The sequence below is a fragment of the Acinonyx jubatus genome, chromosome C2, assembly GCF_027475565.1.
Source record: "Acinonyx jubatus isolate Ajub_Pintada_27869175 chromosome C2, VMU_Ajub_asm_v1.0, whole genome shotgun sequence".
Classification (NCBI taxonomy): Eukaryota; Metazoa; Chordata; class Mammalia; order Carnivora; family Felidae; genus Acinonyx; species Acinonyx jubatus.
Genome location: NC_069384.1, coordinates 31,847,400 through 31,868,088, shown reverse-complemented (window position 1 = coordinate 31,868,088; position 20,689 = coordinate 31,847,400). Strand labels below are relative to the sequence as shown.

Here is a 20,689-nt window from a genome sequence, read left to right as displayed (position 1 = left end):
ATTACCTGAATCCCTTTATCCCCTCGTGTATAAAACAGGACAATAATAATTGATCAAATAATGTATTTCTGAGGATTTAAATATGTAAAATACTGTACACAGTGCCTCTAGCACATAAAGCTATATAAATGTTGGCTGTTATTAGCTTTATGCTATTAGGAACTGAAGAATTTTTTAAAAGCTATGATTCCTATTTTCCTGAAGATAAGTTAGAAATGTGCAAACTTCACTACATAATATGGAATAATATGATATGTATTAAATTGTATCATATCTACTGATGATTCTAAAGGTAGAGAATCTTGTTCACTGGTTTCTGATTAACCTATTCCAGTGGAAAGAAATCTATAGTGATTTAGAGGACTGGGTTTTGGCTTTGGATAAAGTACAACCAAAGGAGTGGTCTGGGGAAAGTCGGTTTCTTTAAACTTGAGGTTTCTCAATTACGAAAAGTTAATGATTTAATAAATAATAGAACTACATATTGGAGAAAATATACTTTAGAACTACAGAGACAGTTTCACTAAAGAAGCATTTTCCCAAAAGATATTTTAACCATGAAATATGGTTCATTCATTCATTTATTCACTCATTCAACAAATCTTTGAGGGTCTTTGGGGTGCTGGGCTCTGTTTCGGACGCTGGAAATATAAAAGTGAATAAAGTAGCCAAGAATTCCTGACTCTGTGTAATATTCTAGGAGGAGCGAAGCAGTCGACAAAAATAAAGAAATATATAGTATCCTGGATGGGGTAGGTGCTCTGGTGAGAAAAACAAAACAAAACAGAAAAAGAAAACATGGAATGGGTAGGGAAGGAGGTATTGCTTAAAAATGTAATTTTATAATTGGTGATCAGAAAAGATTCTGAGAACGTTTGATTTTTATTAAAACCTGACAGAGGAAAGAGGAGGCTTATAGGTTTATGGAAGTGAGGATTCAAGCCAGAGCAAGAGTGAGATATTTGATGCAGGTGGTTGCTGGCTAACAATCTGGAAGAACACGGAGGCCTTTGCTGTGGAGCAAATTGGCGAGACCAAGTAAATGGGGAAGGAGATACTGTCAGGGAAGAGTGAGCTCTCAAAGTGAGGTAGGAAACCATTGGAGGGTTTTGAGCACAGGAGAGAATGTAGTGTGACTCAGGTTTCAACAAGATCCCTCTGGCTGCTCTTTGAAGTATGGCCTGGACAAGCAGTCACTTCAATTTACAGCCTTTTTCAGTAAGGAATACTACATCACTCTTTTCAAGACAAATAAATTTCCCCCAGGTAAGTATCATATGCAATTTAATCAGGGAAAGCTGACGATCTTAACTTTCGGGTGTGGAGCATTGGAGATACTACTATAGTAGTAATGTGGTGTAGAAGGAGCAGCATTTACTAAAAAGGCAGGGCTTCTCCAGAAGCTCTTCCCTTGGGGACTCACATGCCCATTTGCATATCAAAGGCTTTGCGACATTTTTAAATGTGATGACCTCAAAGTCTCCCAAGCCTATCCTACCCTGAAACTGTCTTTCCCCTCCCCTTCTATGTGCTGTGGCTGAAGACAAGTTGGATTCAAATATAAGATCCATGACTTACAGACCCCTGAACCTTCGGCTAGTGATTTACTGTCTCAACCTTATCTCTAAGTTCCGATGATAATACCACCTCACATAATCATGGTGAGAATTAGATCAAGGCAATGTCTATTAAAGGCCTGAATAGTTAAGGTCCCAGATTCTACCAAAAAGACTTACCAATATAGCACGTAGGTTCAGAACATGTGCAATGTCCCCAAGGTGCTGAGATGGTAAAAGGCAAGCACATTTACAGTAATTCCACAGAAGCTTGAGTGCATCATAGCTGAAATTTTTTAATGAGCTTTAGAGACAGTGAGACTAATGGAGTTCTCTCGCACCCTTACCTGTAGTGAAGAAATTGGTCCAGGTGACAGTGCCTTAAGTCTTTAAGTAAGTGAAGACAGATAACCAGGAAATCTCTTCTCCCTATGGTTCCCAGTTTGGGGCCCATAATTACACATTCTAAAAGCCAAAGAAGCAAACAAGCAAAAGAAATGCTGTTAAAGTGTGCCCTGTGTACATTTAAAAGAAAGCATCATGGTAAACTTGACTCTTTCATGAAAAAAAAAAGTTAACACTTATTTAAAAATCTTATCTAGTATTCTTTTCGTTCATTTTTTAATTACTCCAGTCCTAAATTACTTCTCTCGCCCTTGAACTGCCATTGCATGTTAACTCTGTATCCTCCGCCATATGTGATTTCTCACATATGACTTGTTGCTATAATACATGGCAGCGAGAATCTGTAAGCGATACCATATTGCTCATTTAAACAAAAGTTAAGTTTCCTCCGAAGTAACTACCATGTGCAGTTTAGCAAGGAAAGCTGAGGCTCTTAATTGTTAGGAATGGAAGATTAGAGATATTACTACATGAGCAGCATGGCATAGACTAAGCAGCGTTTACTAAAGAGACAGGGCTTCTCAAAACAGTAGATGTTTCCAACAGATGTGTTTATTCTCTCTTTATTAGGGTTACTTTAGGTCACTTTATCGAATGGCATTTCTCATAGATATCCCACTTAGAAAAAATACTCAAATATTAAAGTATTCAAATATTCTACGTAGTTCATTGACTTAGATACAAAAGATTTCATAGATTATTCAGCAGTTCCATGTAAAAATTGCTAAGCTAGCTGTCGTACCCTAAGAGATAGTATCTTGGCATATGCAGCACAGCCTTCATGTGGACTGTATGTATTACATGCTGCTTCTCACCAGATCTCCTGGAACTTCTTACTATATATCCCATACCCAGGCACAGTCTGATTCTAAGGCTTCTTTCTAGGAGGTGGAGAGAGAGCAGTGTTCGCGTTTGTAGTTTCCTCAGGAGCTCTGTTCCTCCTGATCTGGGTGATATCTGGAATTCCTGGAGGGACCCTGGGAGTTTTGTTATTTCCTGAGTTCCTGTAACTACTCCCAACAAAAAAATCAGATCAGACCAACCTAAGAGATTATATCACAGCTCTAGAATATTTACTGCCAAAGAAGCCCCATTCACATGGCTCTTTGAGTGTATTGTGTTCGAGTTTCCTCCAAATTCTCAAGGAGACATTTCAGGGATCCTGAATTTCATAAGCTCCAAATGAGATCAGAATTCTCCACATGGAACTTGAGAAGTCATGACTTACTCATATCATAGTGATGAGAATAGAGTTTCAGAGTGCAAGTTAATGGCGCTTTCTCCTTACGTTGCTATTTGTCTCCCAACCAGTCTGGAATGAGTCAGAGTTCTATTGTACGTGTCAGACTTGCCTGAAGACCTGACATGGGTGGACACCCTATCCATGTCTACATGGTGTGAGTGCACTTGCACACATACTCATACAGACACACTGCACATTTCTGTATTCTATTAGTAATTTGATCTTCAGGAGTAGAAATGGAAAGGTGGCACTGGCTATGATTTGTCCATCTCCAGGAATGATTGAACTGTCATTTAACCCTAATGACACATTGCTTCTACTTCTTTTGATAGGTTCCACCTGGAGCTTGTATGGCTCCCTATAGTAAGAGCTCAGGGGGCCTTGTGGTTGGGTTTCTATTTGCCTCTTGCCACAGAGCCCTTTACTGTTTCTTGCACATAGATGATGTTTATAAAGTGTTTCTTTTCATGGGTAACAGTAGGTAAGTGAGTGGAAGAAAGGAGTTGCAAAAGTTCTTAAGTACATTGAGTTTCACTTGTTGTAGATCCCTAATATCTTCTGAATACAACTTCTTATCTTCAGATGCCACCTTTCTGATATAATTGACAGAAAAGTACACTTTGCATGAGGCAGAGGAAAAAGAAAGGGCCAGCGTATGAGGTTGGCCATGATGGTCCTCATCGGGGCTGGCCAAAATTAACTCCTTGAGGATTCTTACAGTTGAGTCCTAGGTAATATGATCTCTAAGGATAAGGTAGAGGAGATTGGGGGGGAGGGGCAGAGGGTTGTTGCTAACTGAGGTTGAGAAACAAAAGGATTAAAAGGAGTATACATATGGTTTCCATTCAATGATAATGAGATCAATAAAGAAGATTCTGAGAAATCTTAGCAAATTTCTAGAGACCAGGAGACCCACTTTGTAAAACAATGCAGTAGGAATTCTCCTACATATTCTAGTTTATATTTAAAAGTATATACCTTTTACTCAGTGTATGTTCAAAATCTTTATTTAAAATGCACTCAGATGATATGAGGATTTGAAGGATTTTCTCCTCTCTCTCAAGTACCATGCTTCACCTTATTTATTTTCTGTTAGTGGGTAAGCTTATCTTAAAAGCATGTTTTATCCCAAGGGGGTGGGGGGGAAGATATATTCTACGTTTCTTGCTAAATATCCTTTCACAAAGACCAAATCAATGTATGTTTTCCAGCAGTTAGTGCACATTCTTGTTTTTATTGCTGGAAAGACTTTGGTTGGAGTCTTTGAATTCTTATCTCCAGCCTGTTTACTGAATTTTCACTCCGCTTTCCGAGGATCAAACTGTCTTTCACTTTCAGAGATAGGTGCTGTTAACCAGAGTTTCTTTCTACAAAATGCTGCTTCATGGTCATTGGTTGTACCAGAAGCAACCAAAATAAATGTTATGATTTGCTTTTGAAATTTTGTCGTTCATTAGTAATGCATGTTCACTTAAAAAAAAAAATAGAAAAGCACAGCAGCATAAAGAAAAGAGCAACTTCATCCTCTCCTCCATCATCTATCATGCATTTCTCCTCTCCAGGGACAACCACTGAGAGCATCCTGATAGATACCAAATGATCATTTTGAAGTGACTGTATTTAATTCTGTAGGTAATGATTTATTTAAAAGAAGAATGGTTTTTTTTAATTTTTTTTAACGTTTATTTATTATTGAGAGACAGAGAGAGTATAAGCAGTGGAGGGGCAGAGAGAATCTGAAGCAGCCTCCAGGTTTTCAGCGGTCACTGCAGAGCCCGATTGGGGGCCGAACTCACAAACTGCTGGATCATGACCTGAGTTGAAGTCAACCGCCTAACCGACAGAGCCACCCAGGCGCCCCAAAGGAAGAGCTGTAAATTCCAATATTTACCACGTGTTGGGCCCTCACCATGTCTCAGGTGTCTTACTTAACTGAAAGAAAAAAAAAAAGTGAACAAATGCAAGATTGCTCCTCAGATATGCTAGGTTTAGTTTGCTTTGGGTAGGATTTGTTAATATTTGTTAATATTTCAAGAGTATTTTTGAGAAGAGAAAACTGAGACTTGGCATGCTAAAAGAAATAGTAACTGTAGTTTGGGGTTTCAGAGAGTGCATGGGGTGTCAAAGTGCAGGCCCTCTGGTTTAGAAAATGCTAAAAAAAAAAATATATATATATATATATATATAAAGCAATATATATATATATATATATATATATATATATATATATATATATATATATATATTGCTTTTGTCCCTCATTCTGATTACTTCCCCCTTGTTAACATTCTAATACCTAGAGTAATAAAGTTGAAACAGAGGCTCTTGGTGAAACACAAAGAAAAGACCCCACGGCTCACCCCTACGCCCCTTTGAGTTGGGTAGCCTTTTTACAGGACTCTCAGCAACTGCAATGTAAAAGAAAGTGATTTTCCTAATACGGTGCACATCTATTATGCAATAGAGTGTAATAGTTAATATATTCTAGATAGTCATCACTCTACCTCCTTGTCCTACAGGTTTGTTTGCCCAAATTTGATTAAAAACAAACCAAAAAATGCAAACGCAGAGTAATGTAAGGTAGAGTTATTTGTGAGTTTATTCCAACTCCTGGAAGCGGTAAGGAAGAGGTTAAGCTGGACCAGGAGGATTTTTGAAGTCTTTGGCTGGGAGGTTCCATTTGGAGAAAGGTGCAGGGGAGCGAGGGGCAGCCAGAAAAACAAGGCAAGTTCCCATTCGTTTGGATTTCTGATCCTGAGCAGTTTGATTCTCACCTGAGGGCGCACTCGGGCACCCTGGCTCGTGGATGAAAATATTAACGAGCAGAAGTTGCCAGACCAGCATCTGGAGAGTGTAGAGTGAAGCATGGAAAGGACTGCGCGGCCCCTTTAAGTGTTCGCGGGCCGGGGAGGAGAAGGAGGAAACTGGGAGCTGCGGGGACTTTGGGGAAACCCACAAGCAATTGAGCCAGAGAAGAGGCAGCGTGAGAGCAGAAACTTCAGACGCTGCGGATCCCGGCGGAGCTCCGGGGAGCCCCGGCGGCCGTCGCTCCCACCCGCAGCAGCATCTTCCTCGCCCCTCTCCGCCATCCCGGGGAGGTCCAGGAGCTGCCTCTTTAGAGCTCCCACGAGACAAGGCTGCGGGCAGCTATCCTCAGGAAGTTTGGGCTCCAGCTTCCCAGCAGCGGAGAGTTCGGGGTGCCCTGAGCGCGCGCCCCGGCGGGCGAGGGACCCAGGGCGATGGTGAGCGCTGCGCGGGGCTGGGGGCACCGAGGAGGTGCGCGTCTGCCCGCGGACCTGCTGCTGAACCCAGTGCCCTCCGCATCCCCCAAGTGATGGGAACAAGGGCCGGCTCGGGCTACCACTGTCGCCGCACCGCCCCCTCGCTCGGCCCCAGCGCGCGGAGTCACCCAGGCACACCCCCAGCACCTTGTGCCGGTCCCCCAGAGCTGCTGCCGCTGCTTTGGCTGCCTTCCTCGCCGCCGCTCGTGGCCAGCTGTTGACTGGGCTAGCCTGTAGACCGAGAAGCACTTTTTGGCCCTCCCTAAACCGTTCTCACACCCCAAGTTTGCCGCTGCCGCGCCTGCCCTCGCCGCGGCGCTCGGGCGCACAGTGTGGGGGCGCACGCCGGGAGGCTCGGCGAGACCCGGAGGCAGGAAACCGCACAACTGCTCTTCTCCCTCGGCTCTTTGTTGTTCGCTTTGGATGATTCTTGGAAGTGGCCGAGCCTCGTCGGAAAGCCTGGAGCCAGAGAAGGCAAACCTTGGGATTCTTGGTCTGCAAAGGGCTCTGAGGTATTGACAAGCGTCCAGAAAGGTCGACAAGTAAATTGCCCTGAGAACTCCTGGCGGATTGACCCACGTTGCTTATATTAAGCCTTTGTGTGTAGTGTGTGTGGTGTGTGGCTTCTCTTCATAAATTTGGGGACCCCATTTCTATCCCCTCCTCTTGGCATGAGACTGTATGCAGGATCCACCCGAGGACAATGATCGCGGAGCCTGCTCACTTTTACCTCTTTGGATTAATATGTCTCTGTTCAGGTAACCTCGCGTCTTCTTTCTTCACCCTTCATCCCCCTTGCTCGCCCCCTCCCCACTTTTCGGAATCAAACCTCGAACCGGGTTTCGGCGACCACTCCCTCCTGAGGCTGGAGGGGTTCGATCCCTGTGGGAGTTTGAAGCGAAAAGGTTCTTAGTTTGCACTTTTGGTCGTCCCTTTCCCCCCTTCCCCCAAGACCCCCAAGCCTCATCTCAGACCTCGGCCTTTTGCCAAGTTCAGGGCACGCCCAGATCACTCTGGGCAAACGCACGGTCTGAGCTCCCGGGTGGGAGGAGGCAGCGGTTGGCGGTGAGCTTGGGGCCTCCGGATGAGCCAAAATGAGTTTTATCCTTCATCAGGCAGCTTCCCTCGGAGAGGGTGATGTGCGCCCGGAGAACTTGGGGCCCAGAGACTCGCCAGGATTCCTGAACCTGGTCGTCCAATTCGCCCCTCCTCTTCCGAGCACAAGGAGTTATTAGTAGTTAGTTTTATGTAACCAAGGTCTGTAATTAAATTCGATTCTGAAGAAACTTCAGGAAATAACTCCTTCTTAGGGTAGGGCATCAACTAGCCACTCTGCCTGGCTGGATTTAGAAGGAAATCAGGCGGTTGCAAGTATAGGAAAGGGAACAGTTACTTGCCTGGGAATTTTCATTGGCGAGGGAAAGCAGAAGGCTGAATTTAAGATTTTGGCGATTAATTAAATGGTACTGAAACTTTTCATAGGAATTGTTGTAAGGATGCTACCATGAGGTCCTGCTGAGTAACATACACTTAAAGTAGTTTTCTTACACTCCCTAAGAAACTTTTACTCCGGGTGAGCCACGACTCAACTTTTCTTTCTTCCCTTTTGGTAGATTCTGGTTTCAATCAAGGCTCCAATTTCAGGCCTTAACACACACACACACACACACACACACACACACGCGCACACTCACACACACACTACACCTCAGGGGATTTTTTTTCTTTTTTTTAAATAGTTGAATACTGAGCTTCAAGTTGCATCAGAGCCTATCACTTAGAATCACTCAGTTTTCATGATTATGAAACAGTTTTGAAGGGTTGGTCTTAGCTTTTTGTGGTCCATGGCTATGGTTTATGTGTTGACCAAGGATTTTACTTTAAGTCAGTGAAATATGAAAAAGAAAATGCACATCAGCTAAATGATAGCAGATCCCTGAAAGAATTAGCCTAGTGAACATGCTTCCTGACTAAAAGGAACATTTGCAGCTAAACCAAGGACTCCATTAAATTGTCACTCCTTTGAAGAAAACAGAAAACTGAAGTTTTTGTATATTTTGCAGTGGATGGATGAGGAGATTAAACCAACTCTTTGGGACTGCCTCTTACTTCCAGCTTCCCCTTTCCGTGATAGAGCCTCTTCTTTCTTAGTTTGCAGATCTGGATGATTGAATAGTTCTCCACCCCCCACACCCCAGCCACAGATGCAAATCAGAAACATTAAGGTCTGATCTCTCTATTTGTCTCTCTTTGCTGCTTCTCCCCTTAGTTTAATTTACAGCTTCAGATACCTTTGAGATTTTTGTTGATTCACCTTCTCAGTTAAAGTTTATTCACGTGTGTAAAGTGAGGTGTCAGTGTGATAAATGACTAGAGAGGCAGATTACTAAAGATAGGGGGATTAATGGTCATTAGTCACTGAGCTGAGTTTGTATATGTTGGGACATTTTATCACGTCTGTAGATTAAAGATAGGGTCACACTAATAGGGTATCACTGAAAGCTGGTCGTGTCAGTGTGCCGTTCAGTCCTCACTTGGAGGAATATCCGTGAAATATCCAGGGTAGGAGGTGTTCCTTTCAGATTGAATAATTCCATGAATTAGTATCTGTGATTGGTAATTTAAATAGGTAGGAGGCATTTATAATCTTAAAAGTTAACTGATTTCTGGCTTTGTTTTTTCTAATTTAATTTTCCAGTGAAGCCACTGATGCTTTTTCATAAGCCTGAGTTTTCCCTACCGAGGTGTCATTCACCAGGGTGCAGGTCAGAGGTGTCTTTGGGAGGGGCTTTCTCATATTTAACCCGAAGCTCTTTATCATTCCTCTGATGACTTTCTCTCTGCCACGAATCTGAACTTGGGAGGCCAAATTACTGGGCTGCTGGGGTGATTTCCTGACAGTGTGCTGTTCTAAAGCCACACTATTGATTTGAATAAAACTTCACAGAACTCAGATAAGTAACTAGAGTGGGGTGTGCTCAAGACACCTGGACAGGGAATGAATGAAGTTCTTGAAAGATTGTGTTTCGTATCTTGCCTCAAGCCTAAGATCACAGTCTATCGCTTGTTAATGGAGTGTATTTAAGAGAAATGTGGTGAGCTTAAATAAATCAAAGTGTACTGAGGGGGTAAGGTCTCTTCAACAAGATTTAACCTGTAAAAGTATCTATTGGTTGTCAGTTCTTTTTTTTCTTTCTTTTCTTTTCTTTTTTTAAACCTGGATGCCAACCTAACAAAGTCCTATAGTTTTCTTCAAAAAGACCATAAAACTCTCTTTTGATATGTTGATGTTACACTTAACATCAAATGTTATGTTGGAATATGTGTTTGCTTTTTGTAGCCTTTTATTTATTAATCTAATGCTACAACTGTTTTTGTTCTAGGTACCTAAGGTTTTGGGAAAAAGGCGTATTCAGAAAATCATTTTTTGAGGTGGATTTCTTTAGTGAGTTTATGTATCTGAGTGTTCTTTTCTGAGGATAGCTAGACTTTTGGTGAGGGGAGTGGATGGGGTAGCCCTGAAAAAAAAAAATCTGTACGATCTCTCAGGAACTGATTCTAAACATTCTTTTCTTGATAGACTTCCTCCCCTCAACTCCATTTTCTAAAACCTGATTTTAAGGAGAAAAAGTTATTGAGTTTCAGTTCAAATTTAGGATGAGATCTGAATTTTACATACAGTAAAAATTTGCAGTGCTATCTTTCTTTCTTTATAGGAGGGGGGATCTTTGTCTTGTGGGAAGAGGGCCATATTTTCGTTGTTTCACTACGTGAGCCACTAATCTGGGTGTCTGGTCTTCCCCCACCCAAAACCTCCACACAAGATTCTTTGGTAATTCCAGCAATTTCTTAATAGTTTCTTTATAAACTTTTTGGCTTTTGAAATACATTTATCTGAATGCTTTGACATCCTTTAGAGTATCCTTATTTCTTGATAATGGGCCCTCTAGCGCATATGATATTTATGGTTAAAATCTCCCGAGAACAGAAAGTTTACCTGAAGTTTTCCCTTAGTCTTCACTGTGACAAATGAAATATTCTTGTGTGAATTGAAGTGGTACAAAATGCTGAATTTCAAATCTACAAGGACAGTTGTTTGTGTGCTTATTTTACATTGCCTGGATATCTAAATTTAACAATGTTGGCAACAAGAATAAGAGGGAGGAAACATGAATGGTTTTCTCACTTGCCAAGTGAAGATCATAGATTGTTGAGTCTTCCTGTGTCATCAGTGTTAACAAAAGATGCTAAGGTAGGGGCGCCTGGGTGGCTCAGTCGGTTAGGTGGCCGACTTTGGCTCAGGTCATGATCTTGCGCTCCGTGTGTTCTAGCTCCGCGTCGGGCTCTGTGCTGACAGCTCAGAGCCTGGAGCCTGTTTCAGATTCTGTGTCTCCCTCTCTCTGACCCTCCCCCGTTCATGCTCTCTCTCTGTCTCAAAAATAAATAAACGTTAAAAAAAAAATTAAAAACAAAAAAGATGCTAAGGTAATGCTTGTGTTCATTTCTGGCCCTTTTAAAAACGTTTGCTTCTTAAAAGTATAACTGACTTGCAGGCTTGATTTCTTACAGGAGAGTACAGGGAAATCAAAGTCATTATTCAATTTAAAGTTAGACGTAAGGTAATCTGTGGAATAAATTAAGAAAACTGATAAGAAGAAAGGAAAAGAAGTGAAACCAGAAGCACAAGTCTGAAGAAGTGTAGGAGAAATAGATCCAGAATTCAGCCAGTTTTAAAAGACAGGAGGAGGTGGAGTGGGAGCAGACAGAACAGTGCTCTGACTGTACACAGTATGAAAAGCAAATCTGAAAAGTGGGTTTCTGAAAATTTGATGTCGGTGTGTATACTCTATGTAGCCACTATATAAAGAACTAGACATTTTGCATTTTTAAAACAAAAAAAGCTATTTGAAACATTTAAATCTTTAATGAATTCATAGAATAGCTTAAAAAAATTTTTTTTAATGTTTTATTTATTTTTGAGAGAGAGACAGACAGACAGAGACAGAGACAGAGCATGAACTGGGAAGGGGCAGAGAGAGAGGGAGACACAGAATCCAAAGCAGGCTCCAGGCTCTGAGCTGTCAGCACAGAGCCCGACGCGGGGCTCGAACCCACAGACTGGGAGATCATGACCTGAGCTGAAGTCAGACACTCAACTGACCGAGCCACCCAACGCGCCCCTAGAATAGCTTTTTAAAGTTACGTTTAACGAGACTTGAGAATATTAACTGCCTTGATTTATATAAAGGAGTGAAAAACTAATTAGTTACCTAGTATGTCATAACAATTTTGCTTAGAGGAGACCAATAAAATGAAAGAAGGAAATACATAGTAAAAAATGAGATGGAGTTTGAATTTTGGGGTAGCGTAAGAAACTCTACAGTGACCACTTCTATCGCTGTGAAGATATGTTATCAATATTTATCGAGCATTCACCCTATCTTGTTAATACTTATAAGAACCTTATGACATAGGTACTATTACTAGTAAAATATTACTGTATCCTTGTTTTATAAGGATGTTACTATATCCTTGTTTTGTGTAGTAGAAACTACATCACAGAGAGGTTAGGAGATATGGAAGAACAGGGATTTGCACCAAGCTGATTCCAAAACTCGTAACCACATGTACTTTCCCAGTTGAAAGAGAGAAATGAAAAATGTAAAAAAGATTCAATCGTTTTTTAAAAAGTGTATTTATTTTGAAAGAGTGTGCACAAGTCAGGCAGGTACAGAGAGAGAGAGAATCCAAGCAGGCTTTGTGCTCTCAGTGCAGAGCCTGACACGGGGCTCGATCCCACGAACCCTGAAATCATGACGTGAGCTGAAATCAAGAGCCGCATGCTTACCTGACTAAGCCACCCAGGAGCCCTCAATATTTTTTTGTTTGTTTGTTTTTACAGTTAAAACTCACCCAAAAAATCCACCTACATAAGAGTGAGGTTTGAACACTTGAAAATCTGGAGGGGAGGCATGCCTTTTCCTGCCATGAAGTAAATGGTCTTTAGGTTTTTAGATCACCAGGCAAGCCAATCATTTCTTTACACTGAACTGATTCACTTCGAGCCTTTATCGTGTCTGCATTTTTTTGGCATGCTTAGGAGAAGTGACTTGAAGAGAAGTCGAAAAAATGACTGCTGGGGTTGCAAAAGCATGTAGTTTCCAAGTTGTATTTTGATGTCATTCTCACTTATGCACACTCGAAGAAAGATTTTGCTCTGAGTCCCAAGGCAAATAATTGGTACTCGTCAAGGGAGAGCCTGTGGAGGGACAACCATTTCCCCCACCCCGGGGTTGCTCTTCCCCTCTATGTCGGGCATGGGCTGGCAGTCATTTTGTAGTAGATGAGCCTTCTGCTTGACTGCTGTTCACAGATAACTCACTTCATGGTTACTGATCATGGAGGGGTCGAGCATTAATACCTGGTTGATCAGCTGGTTGGAAACTGCTTATGCATAGCCAATAAAGTTGCCATCCTGTGGAGATCAAAAGACCACCTCCTTTCTTTACAATGCTGGATTAGCATGGTTTCCTTTTCCCCTTCTCCCTCCACCTTCAGCCCTTCCCTTCAATCTTGCTGTTCAAGAAAAGGAAGAGAAAGGATTATCTGTAGTGTACAGGGAGATAGCTTTGATCTTCACTTCCTTGCCTTTCTGTCTCTCCCTGCTTTTTTCTTTTCTTTTTCTTTTTCTTTTTTTTTTTTTTAACCATCCAAAAGGCTGTTTCTAACCCTGGAAGGTGTCCTATTGCTTGCTTCATGGGAGATTTCAGTCTTGTTTCCCATCAGCCAGAACAGGCTGCCACAGATTCCCTTACTTCTGAGATTGTGCTTGGCTTCCAAACGTCTTATGACAGTGTTGTTCCACACATAAAACAATATTTTGAACAGCTTGACTGTGCATATCTTTCTGATTCCATTCAACTAGAGAGGTGCTTCTGTGGTGTTCACAGCTGTCCATGGCTTAGAGCCGATAAAGAGCACGTTTATTTAATTAATTTATTGTATTATTTAGGGGAGAATGTATAGAAGGTAAACAATTATAGAAAAATTCTTCAGCCACCAGTTTGATGGGCAGTAGTCTATAGGCTTGATGCCTGTCACCTAGTTTGACATTTAAATAAAGCGTTTAAAAGCACCATCAGGGGCGCCTGGGTGGCGCAGTTGGTTAAGCGTCTGACTTCAGCCAGGTCACGATCTCGCGGTCTGTGAGTTCGAGCCCCGCGTCAGGCTCTGGGCTGATGGCTCAGAGCCTGGAGCCTGTTTCCGATTCTGTGTCTCCCTGTCTCTCTGCCCCTCCCCCGTTCATGCTCTGTCTCTCTCTGTCCCAAAAATAAATAAAAACGTTGAAAAAAAATTAAAAAAAAAATAAAAGCACCATCAATGGATACAAGCAAATGTCAACAGAGCAGTGTGGTTCTGTGTTAAGTGGGTATATGTTCTTTTTACGTCAAGAGATTGGTTTGTCAGCATTTAAGAATTAGTAGACTTCAATTCCTAATAATACTTCCATGTATTTTGGGGATCTATTTTTTTAGTTCATGTTAGTCTTTTTTTTACTAGAAAACATATTTTTAAAGCATTCCTGGCAGTAACAGCTGATGGTTACAAGTCATCAAGTTTAAAGTATGGGCCGCCCATGCCTGTGTTCAATTCGTCTATGGGATGAGAACCAGAGACAATTTATCCACAGTCAGCCCTGGCGGGAGCTTAGAGCCCTCAGAACTTTCTGCTAAAATTATCTGCAAGAGATTCTACTTGAGGATATTAGAAACCCAATTTGTATTCCTAACACTCTGTAGTTTCTTCTTTCTCTATTCTTTTAATATGAGGAAAAGCATTTTAAGAGTAGTAAAATAGTTACTTGTGACTGTTTAGTACTTTAAAAATCATTTCAGGTAAATGTTATCTCTTGGTTTCACTTAAATTTTCAATAAGCAGAACAAGACAATGTTTATATGACCGTAAAGTTCTTTGTAGCATGTTGTATATGGTCATAATTTATGCACCGTTATGGAAAAATACATCAACTTGGCAAACTCATTCCTGGATTTTAGCAGAAAAGGAAACAGAGGTCCTGTTTTAGTTTCTCCCGTCTAACATGTCTGAGGCCCTTTTATGTTACTGTCAATCCCAGGTAGAGTTTGGAAGGAAGATGGGGACAAAGAATAAGAGAATCAGGCCACATGTGTCTGTTTCAAGATCATTTGGCATCATATGGTGCTAATGAGATACACTCCGTTTCAAAATTTGATCTCCACATTTAAATAACCTGTATACTATCTAACTATACTATAGTTTTTGTTTTAGCTTGCAATGTCTTTTTCCACTTTTCCAATGATGTACTAACTTTTAGTTTGGCTAAAAGTATCTGCCTGTGATTCCTTTCCTATGTGAAAGAAATATAATAAAAAATGCATACCTTTTTAGTTTCAGATTAAAGTGGGTTTTGTTTACTCAGGCTTGTTTTATTTTTTATTTTTATTTTATTTTTATTTTATTTATTTTTTTTTACTCAGGCTTGTTTTAAAAGGCAGTCTTTATTACTCTTGAAACTTCACTAAAATGGTGCTTGCTCATATAACAAAGTGAGTTAAAGCACATTTGTATGTGTTAACTACACACCTTTGGGTAGCTTTAAGTGACTTTAGTCAGGACAAGCAATTTTAGTGTCTCCAGACCTTTCAATTAACAAGTTGTCTGAACAGAGTAAACTGGCTTGTACAGGCTGTGGAAGGGAACTTCATTGGGTTTTTCTCCTTCATATTTGAGGAGATGTGAGAATTTCCTTAGTAATCTGGGATTAAGTTTGGAACTAGAAGTTGCTTAAATTAAGGAAGTTAGCGATACATTGCCCAAACCTAAACATGTGGACAGAAGATAGGAGAGAGTCAGAGCCTCACCATGGTGCTGTGCGGAGAGAGGGTCATCTGCTGACAAGGTCATTATTAATCTCACTGAATTAGGATGGAATAGAAGCATCATGAGGGTAGCTTTTTAGCTAGACTTAGTCTGACCAGAGGGAAAACGAAATTCATTGCATCTTTTGGTCTTTTTTTTGTTACAGATCATTCAATTTGAGGAACTCATCATTTCCTAGGATTTCATATTCCAAATTATCCTTTCATTAGTTTCCACTTGACACATTTAACCTAATGTTTTAAATATGCATGGCTATTAAAAAATATATAACTTCCCCGATGAGGAAAATAGTAAAGTGATTAATCATATGATAAATTGATGCAGTATAGGCCCAATTGCATACCCTGAACCTGAAGGAATAGGAATTAATAATAATAGTAATAATAATAATTGTAAAACCTAAAATGTGTAAAATGTTTACTGTCTGCCCAGCAAAGTGCTAACATGCCTTATCTTATTTAATACCACATTAGGAATGAATGCATTGCTATCATTCCTGTTTATCAATACAGAAAATGAGGTATACAAAAATTATTCTTGACCATGGGCAGTCAGTTCAGTGGCATCAGGATTTGAAACGAGCCTCTCTGATCACAGAATTTTTGTTCTTCACCATTTTACAGACACACTACACTATTCCCTTTAAATGAAAATGATTATAGGTGAAACAGTATAAAGTGTAATAAGGTTATCAAGGTTGTGTGTGTGTGTGTGTGTGTGTGTGTGTGTGTGTGTGTGATGTTTTTTGTGATGCAAGTGTGTGTGTGTGATGTTTTTTGTGATGCAAGATTGTGGTAGATTGTGCTGCCAAGCTCTTTTGGTGCTAAAATTTAAAAAGTTAAATATTAGAATTTCTGGTAAATCCAATGGTCTGTTCTTCTCTTCTCCTTGTCATATGATAACCCATAACGAAGAGTGCATCCTGGTATAATACAGCACAGAACATAGAAACGTAGATTGAGTCCCACAACATGGTTGATGGAATTCAGTGCTTTTCCATTTGTGGAGTAAATGTGAGGTAGTAAAAACCAGGACGTTTTGTGATAGTTCAGTTTTCTAAGTGAATAGAAATTTCCGTATATATGGAAAAAAATGATCACTGGGATCTAACTTCTCTAAAAAACTGGTGTTGACTTTTTGTTTTTTTTGAGCTTGAAAATAGATGATCTACTTGGTGATAAGGTGTTACAGATAAAAGTGTAGTAAGCAGAAGCTTGATTAGAATCTGTGATTATAATTCCTTGAAAGGTGTATCCTTCTCAGATGATAAGTTTTATAGAAAACAAAGAATGCAGCATTGCTTAACATGATCCTTGTGAATGAAGCCTCCTAGTCTGTAATAACTATCAAAAACAGTACTGTAATCAGTAGCATTTCAGAAGTAATGGGGGTGATTTTTAAAATATCATTCTTTTGCTTTTTCTTACTCTTTTAAATACATATGTCTGACTAAGATCGGTCTATGATTTCTAAGGTATTTTTTTCTGGATTTCCACACGTATTTCCAAATGTTCGATGGGAGGTGCATTTATAGTCTCTTCATTATTTCTATAGGTTGCTACTTTACATAAGGCTTAAAGGAAGATTGAAGCTTTTCTTACTTCCTTACTACTTCACTACTCTGTACCACTAATCAAAATGGTATCATATTTAAAACCTTCCTTTATGTGGGAGTTGGGAGCTTAGTCTTATAAGGTTTTACTCTTTGTCTTAAAATATACTTCATAATAAGGGACGCCTGGGTGGCTCAGTTGCTTAAGCATCTGACTTCCTCTCAGGTCAAGAGCTCATGGTATGTGAGTTCAAGCCCCACCTCGGGCTCTCTGCTGTCAGCACAGAGCCTACTTCAGATCCTCCATCCCCTCTCTCTCTGCCCCTCCTCCACTCGTGCTCTCTCTCTCTCTCTCTCTCTCTCTCAAAACTAAATATTTAAAAATACATACTTCTTAATACATTTATTTCACATATTCATTGCTTTGCAGTTTGCCATCCATTTGTTTGTTAATGCTAATTGTTTATTACTTTTCTACTTGTTTATTATTAATAGAGCTTAATAACACCATTTTATTCCTCAGTAAACTACTCACTATCAATCTTGATAACAATCAAAAATTATTATTAACCAACCATCAACTTCTGTTGCTGTTAGACACCTTAAAGAATCTATCAGACATACCTGATAATGAATAAGAGCTTTTAATACAAGATCCTGGTTGTGTACATACATATAGGAAAATGAATGTTGATCGTGTCAGTGAATTGTTAACAGTACATGAAGGAAAGGTGTTTGTTATGGTGGGAGAAGGGAGAAATGCATTTTGGGAACTGATAGAACAAGGGGATTAATTTAGGGAAAACTTCCTGGAATAAGTAGATTCTCAGAAAATGTTGAGAGAAAGAATGGAATATCTTGCTGGGTGAAGGGAAATGGCTGCAAGGTGCATCCAAGAGTGTGATCTGGAAAACTTACATAATCTACTTGAAGAGGTAGATTTTACCACATGTATTATTATAAATTTTCTCTTATGACAATGTTATATTTTAGAGAACACTTTACTAATTGCATCCATTTGTTTCATTTATTTAATCAACCTAACTAGACAATAAAATATTTTTTAAAAAAGCTTATTCCTTGCAGTTAAGAAATTGATGGTAAATGGTTGATTACCATGTAGCTAATTTAATAGAGATATGTGTGACTGCTCAGGGAGCCTATGTTTAGACCATAAAAAAGCTTCCACCAAGTGAAGACGTGATGTAAAATAAATGTAAATGTGATCATTGAATTCTTAGAGATTAAGGTATTTATTTTTTGGCATGTTGTCTGAGGGTATGGATAGCCATGTACAGATAAATAGATTTAGATATAATACTATGTGTATTATTGTTATTAACCTGTCAGAGAACATTCATATCATTAGAACATTCACTGTCTCTCTAATGCATACGCCCTGTCTGCAGTACCCAGAACACAGAGTCTTTATCCTCATTACTTCCCGTGACAGGACTTACCTCCCATAGTATAGAATATTCCATTTATAGTCCTTTTTTTTTAATTTTTTTTAACGTTTTATTTATTTTTGAGACAGGGAGAGACACAGCATGAATGGGGAGGGTCAGAGAGAGGGAGACACAGAATCTGAGACAGGCTCCAGGCTCTGAGCTGTCAGCACAGAGCCCGACGTGGGGCTCGAACTCACCGACTGCGAGATCATGACCTGAGCCGAAGTCGGCCGCTTAACCGACTGAGCCACCCAGGCGCCCCTCCATTTATAGTCTTTATAAACATTTTTCTCATGTTAAGCTGGAGCCCAACATTATTCCCTGTCGTACTGGCCCTGATTTTTGCCCTCCAAAGCTATCCATGGAAAATCTGGTTTAGTTTCTGTGTGAAACTGATTCACTATTTGAAGACAGTTATGTTTTTTCTAAATCTTCTGTTCTCCAGGTAGAGTTTCTTCCAATTTTCCTCATTTGAGCAAGGCTCATTTCCCTTGGTTACGGTTTTATTAACTGTTTTGTTCATGTCCTAAAGTGTAACCTCAAGTTTGAGGAACTGACCTTTTTTTGTAGTTAAAAATGTGGATGGATAGCTTTTAACTTTTTCCTAGTCTTCTAATCTTTCATTTTACCCAGAAGTTCTTTCAACATTCTGCAATGTAGTACTTTCCTTGATCAGGAGATTTCAAATGTATTAAGAAGGAAGATATTTATCTTCTCACCTTGATTTCCCCCTGAACCAACTTAGAATTGCTCTTCCTGGTCTGAAGTCACAATTCTCGGTGAGGAAGAAAAACAAAATACAACTTGTGAGATTCTGTTTTTACTTCTCTGGTAGTATTTTGTAATGGTTAAAAACTGAATACCTACACAGGGCTTGTAAGGGAAGGCCTGTATTAGCTCTAAGGGATGGGTGACTGGATGTTGCCGTGGGGAAATGTGGGTCCAATATAGACTGATATGCAGAGTTTTCAAGAGAAGGTGTAAATCCATATTTTTAAGTAAAATCTCCTAACTGAAGTCTGGGAGCAATTAAGAATTAATAATAGTAATACATGATAAAAATAAAAATAAAATAAAATAATAATAATAAATAATAATGTCTCTACCCCAAATGTGACCCCACAGGTCACCAATTTGTGGCTGCAGTATCATATTATCCACCCCACATAGGACTGACCTATCGTTTGCTGCTTATTCCTACCCTCAACACATACGTATAGCTTGACGTATTGTTATCTTTGGTGTTTTAGAAGCTTTCACTTTTCTGATGTTTGGCCTTCCTCGCTGTGTGGTTCCTAGTTAAATGGTTGCATAATTGCTTATTTGTTTAACCCAAAGCTTCTGCCTTTATCAAGAGCTATTTACCTTTTACAAATTGTATTTGTTGAACCAGGCAAAGTGATCAGTTTGACTGTTTATGTTTATTCTTTTGTCCTAAAGCTAACAAACAAAGGAAACAAGCCAGCAAGCCCTTTGATGAGCTAAGAGTCCCTGATGAACTGAATAAATAAATATATTCTTGAATAAGAAGAGAAAATGTCAACACAGACAGTCTAAAGGTTTACTGATTGCTATTAAGGGACACACCACTGTGCTGATTTGAATTACGGGTTGTGAAAATACAGTAAGGGAATCTTAAGAAATAAAATAAAGAAATTTAGGCTATGGTTGAGTTCCAGAGGAGCCTTTAACTTCTGCAAGAATTTAATGCAGGTTTTTTTTTTTTTTCTAAAATCTAGTTTCTCTTATTTGTTTTATTCTTTGTTTATAGATCATTAGCTATCTGACAGAAATATTATCAGGGGAGAAGCTTAATCTAAAGGGTCAGGAATCATTGCCAATTGAATATTAACCAGAACTGAAAATGAAACATCTGTGAAATAATTTGTCAATGAGAAATGTTATTTAATTTTAAAAAATATTGACTTATGCACAGTTTTCAACAGCATATCTGGCATTTCTGTGAGGAAACCTTGTGCATAATTCATAAATGTTTCTAAAACAACATTTGGAGGATTTCTTTAGGCAATGGTATAATTTGCTCAGGTGTTGAAGATATACTACTGCAAAGGTAAATATATGTGAAGAGACTTTGTTAACTCTTTAAAAAAAACCTGATCGTTTCTTATGAAATCTAAGTAAAATGTTCCTTTATGTAGAAATTTCGATTTTTCGTTACGTTTTTCTGTAAAGTGCATGGGATTTCTTTTTTGTCTTCAAACAACTCATCCTGTTGGATGAATATGGCAGAGTCCCATTGGGGATCATTAGGAGTATTACTC

The 20,689-nt window shown here is 39.6% G+C and overlaps 1 protein-coding gene across 6 annotated transcripts in view; it reads left to right on the top strand.

The window, feature by feature from the left end:
- ROBO1 (roundabout guidance receptor 1) overlaps window positions 1–20,689 on the top strand; it is a 1,120,365-nt gene that overhangs the window by 714,248 nt on the left and 385,428 nt on the right. The window contains exon 1 of one of the 6 annotated variants that reach the window (XM_027077560.2): window positions 6,040–7,243. The exons of the other annotated variants lie outside the window; for them this stretch is intronic. Within the exon in view, the coding sequence (XP_026933361.1) occupies window positions 7,189–7,243 (55 nt within the window). The 5' untranslated portion in view covers window positions 6,040–7,188. Of the gene's footprint in view, window positions 1–6,039; window positions 7,244–20,689 lie in introns of those variants that run through there. 6 annotated transcript variants of the gene reach the window in all.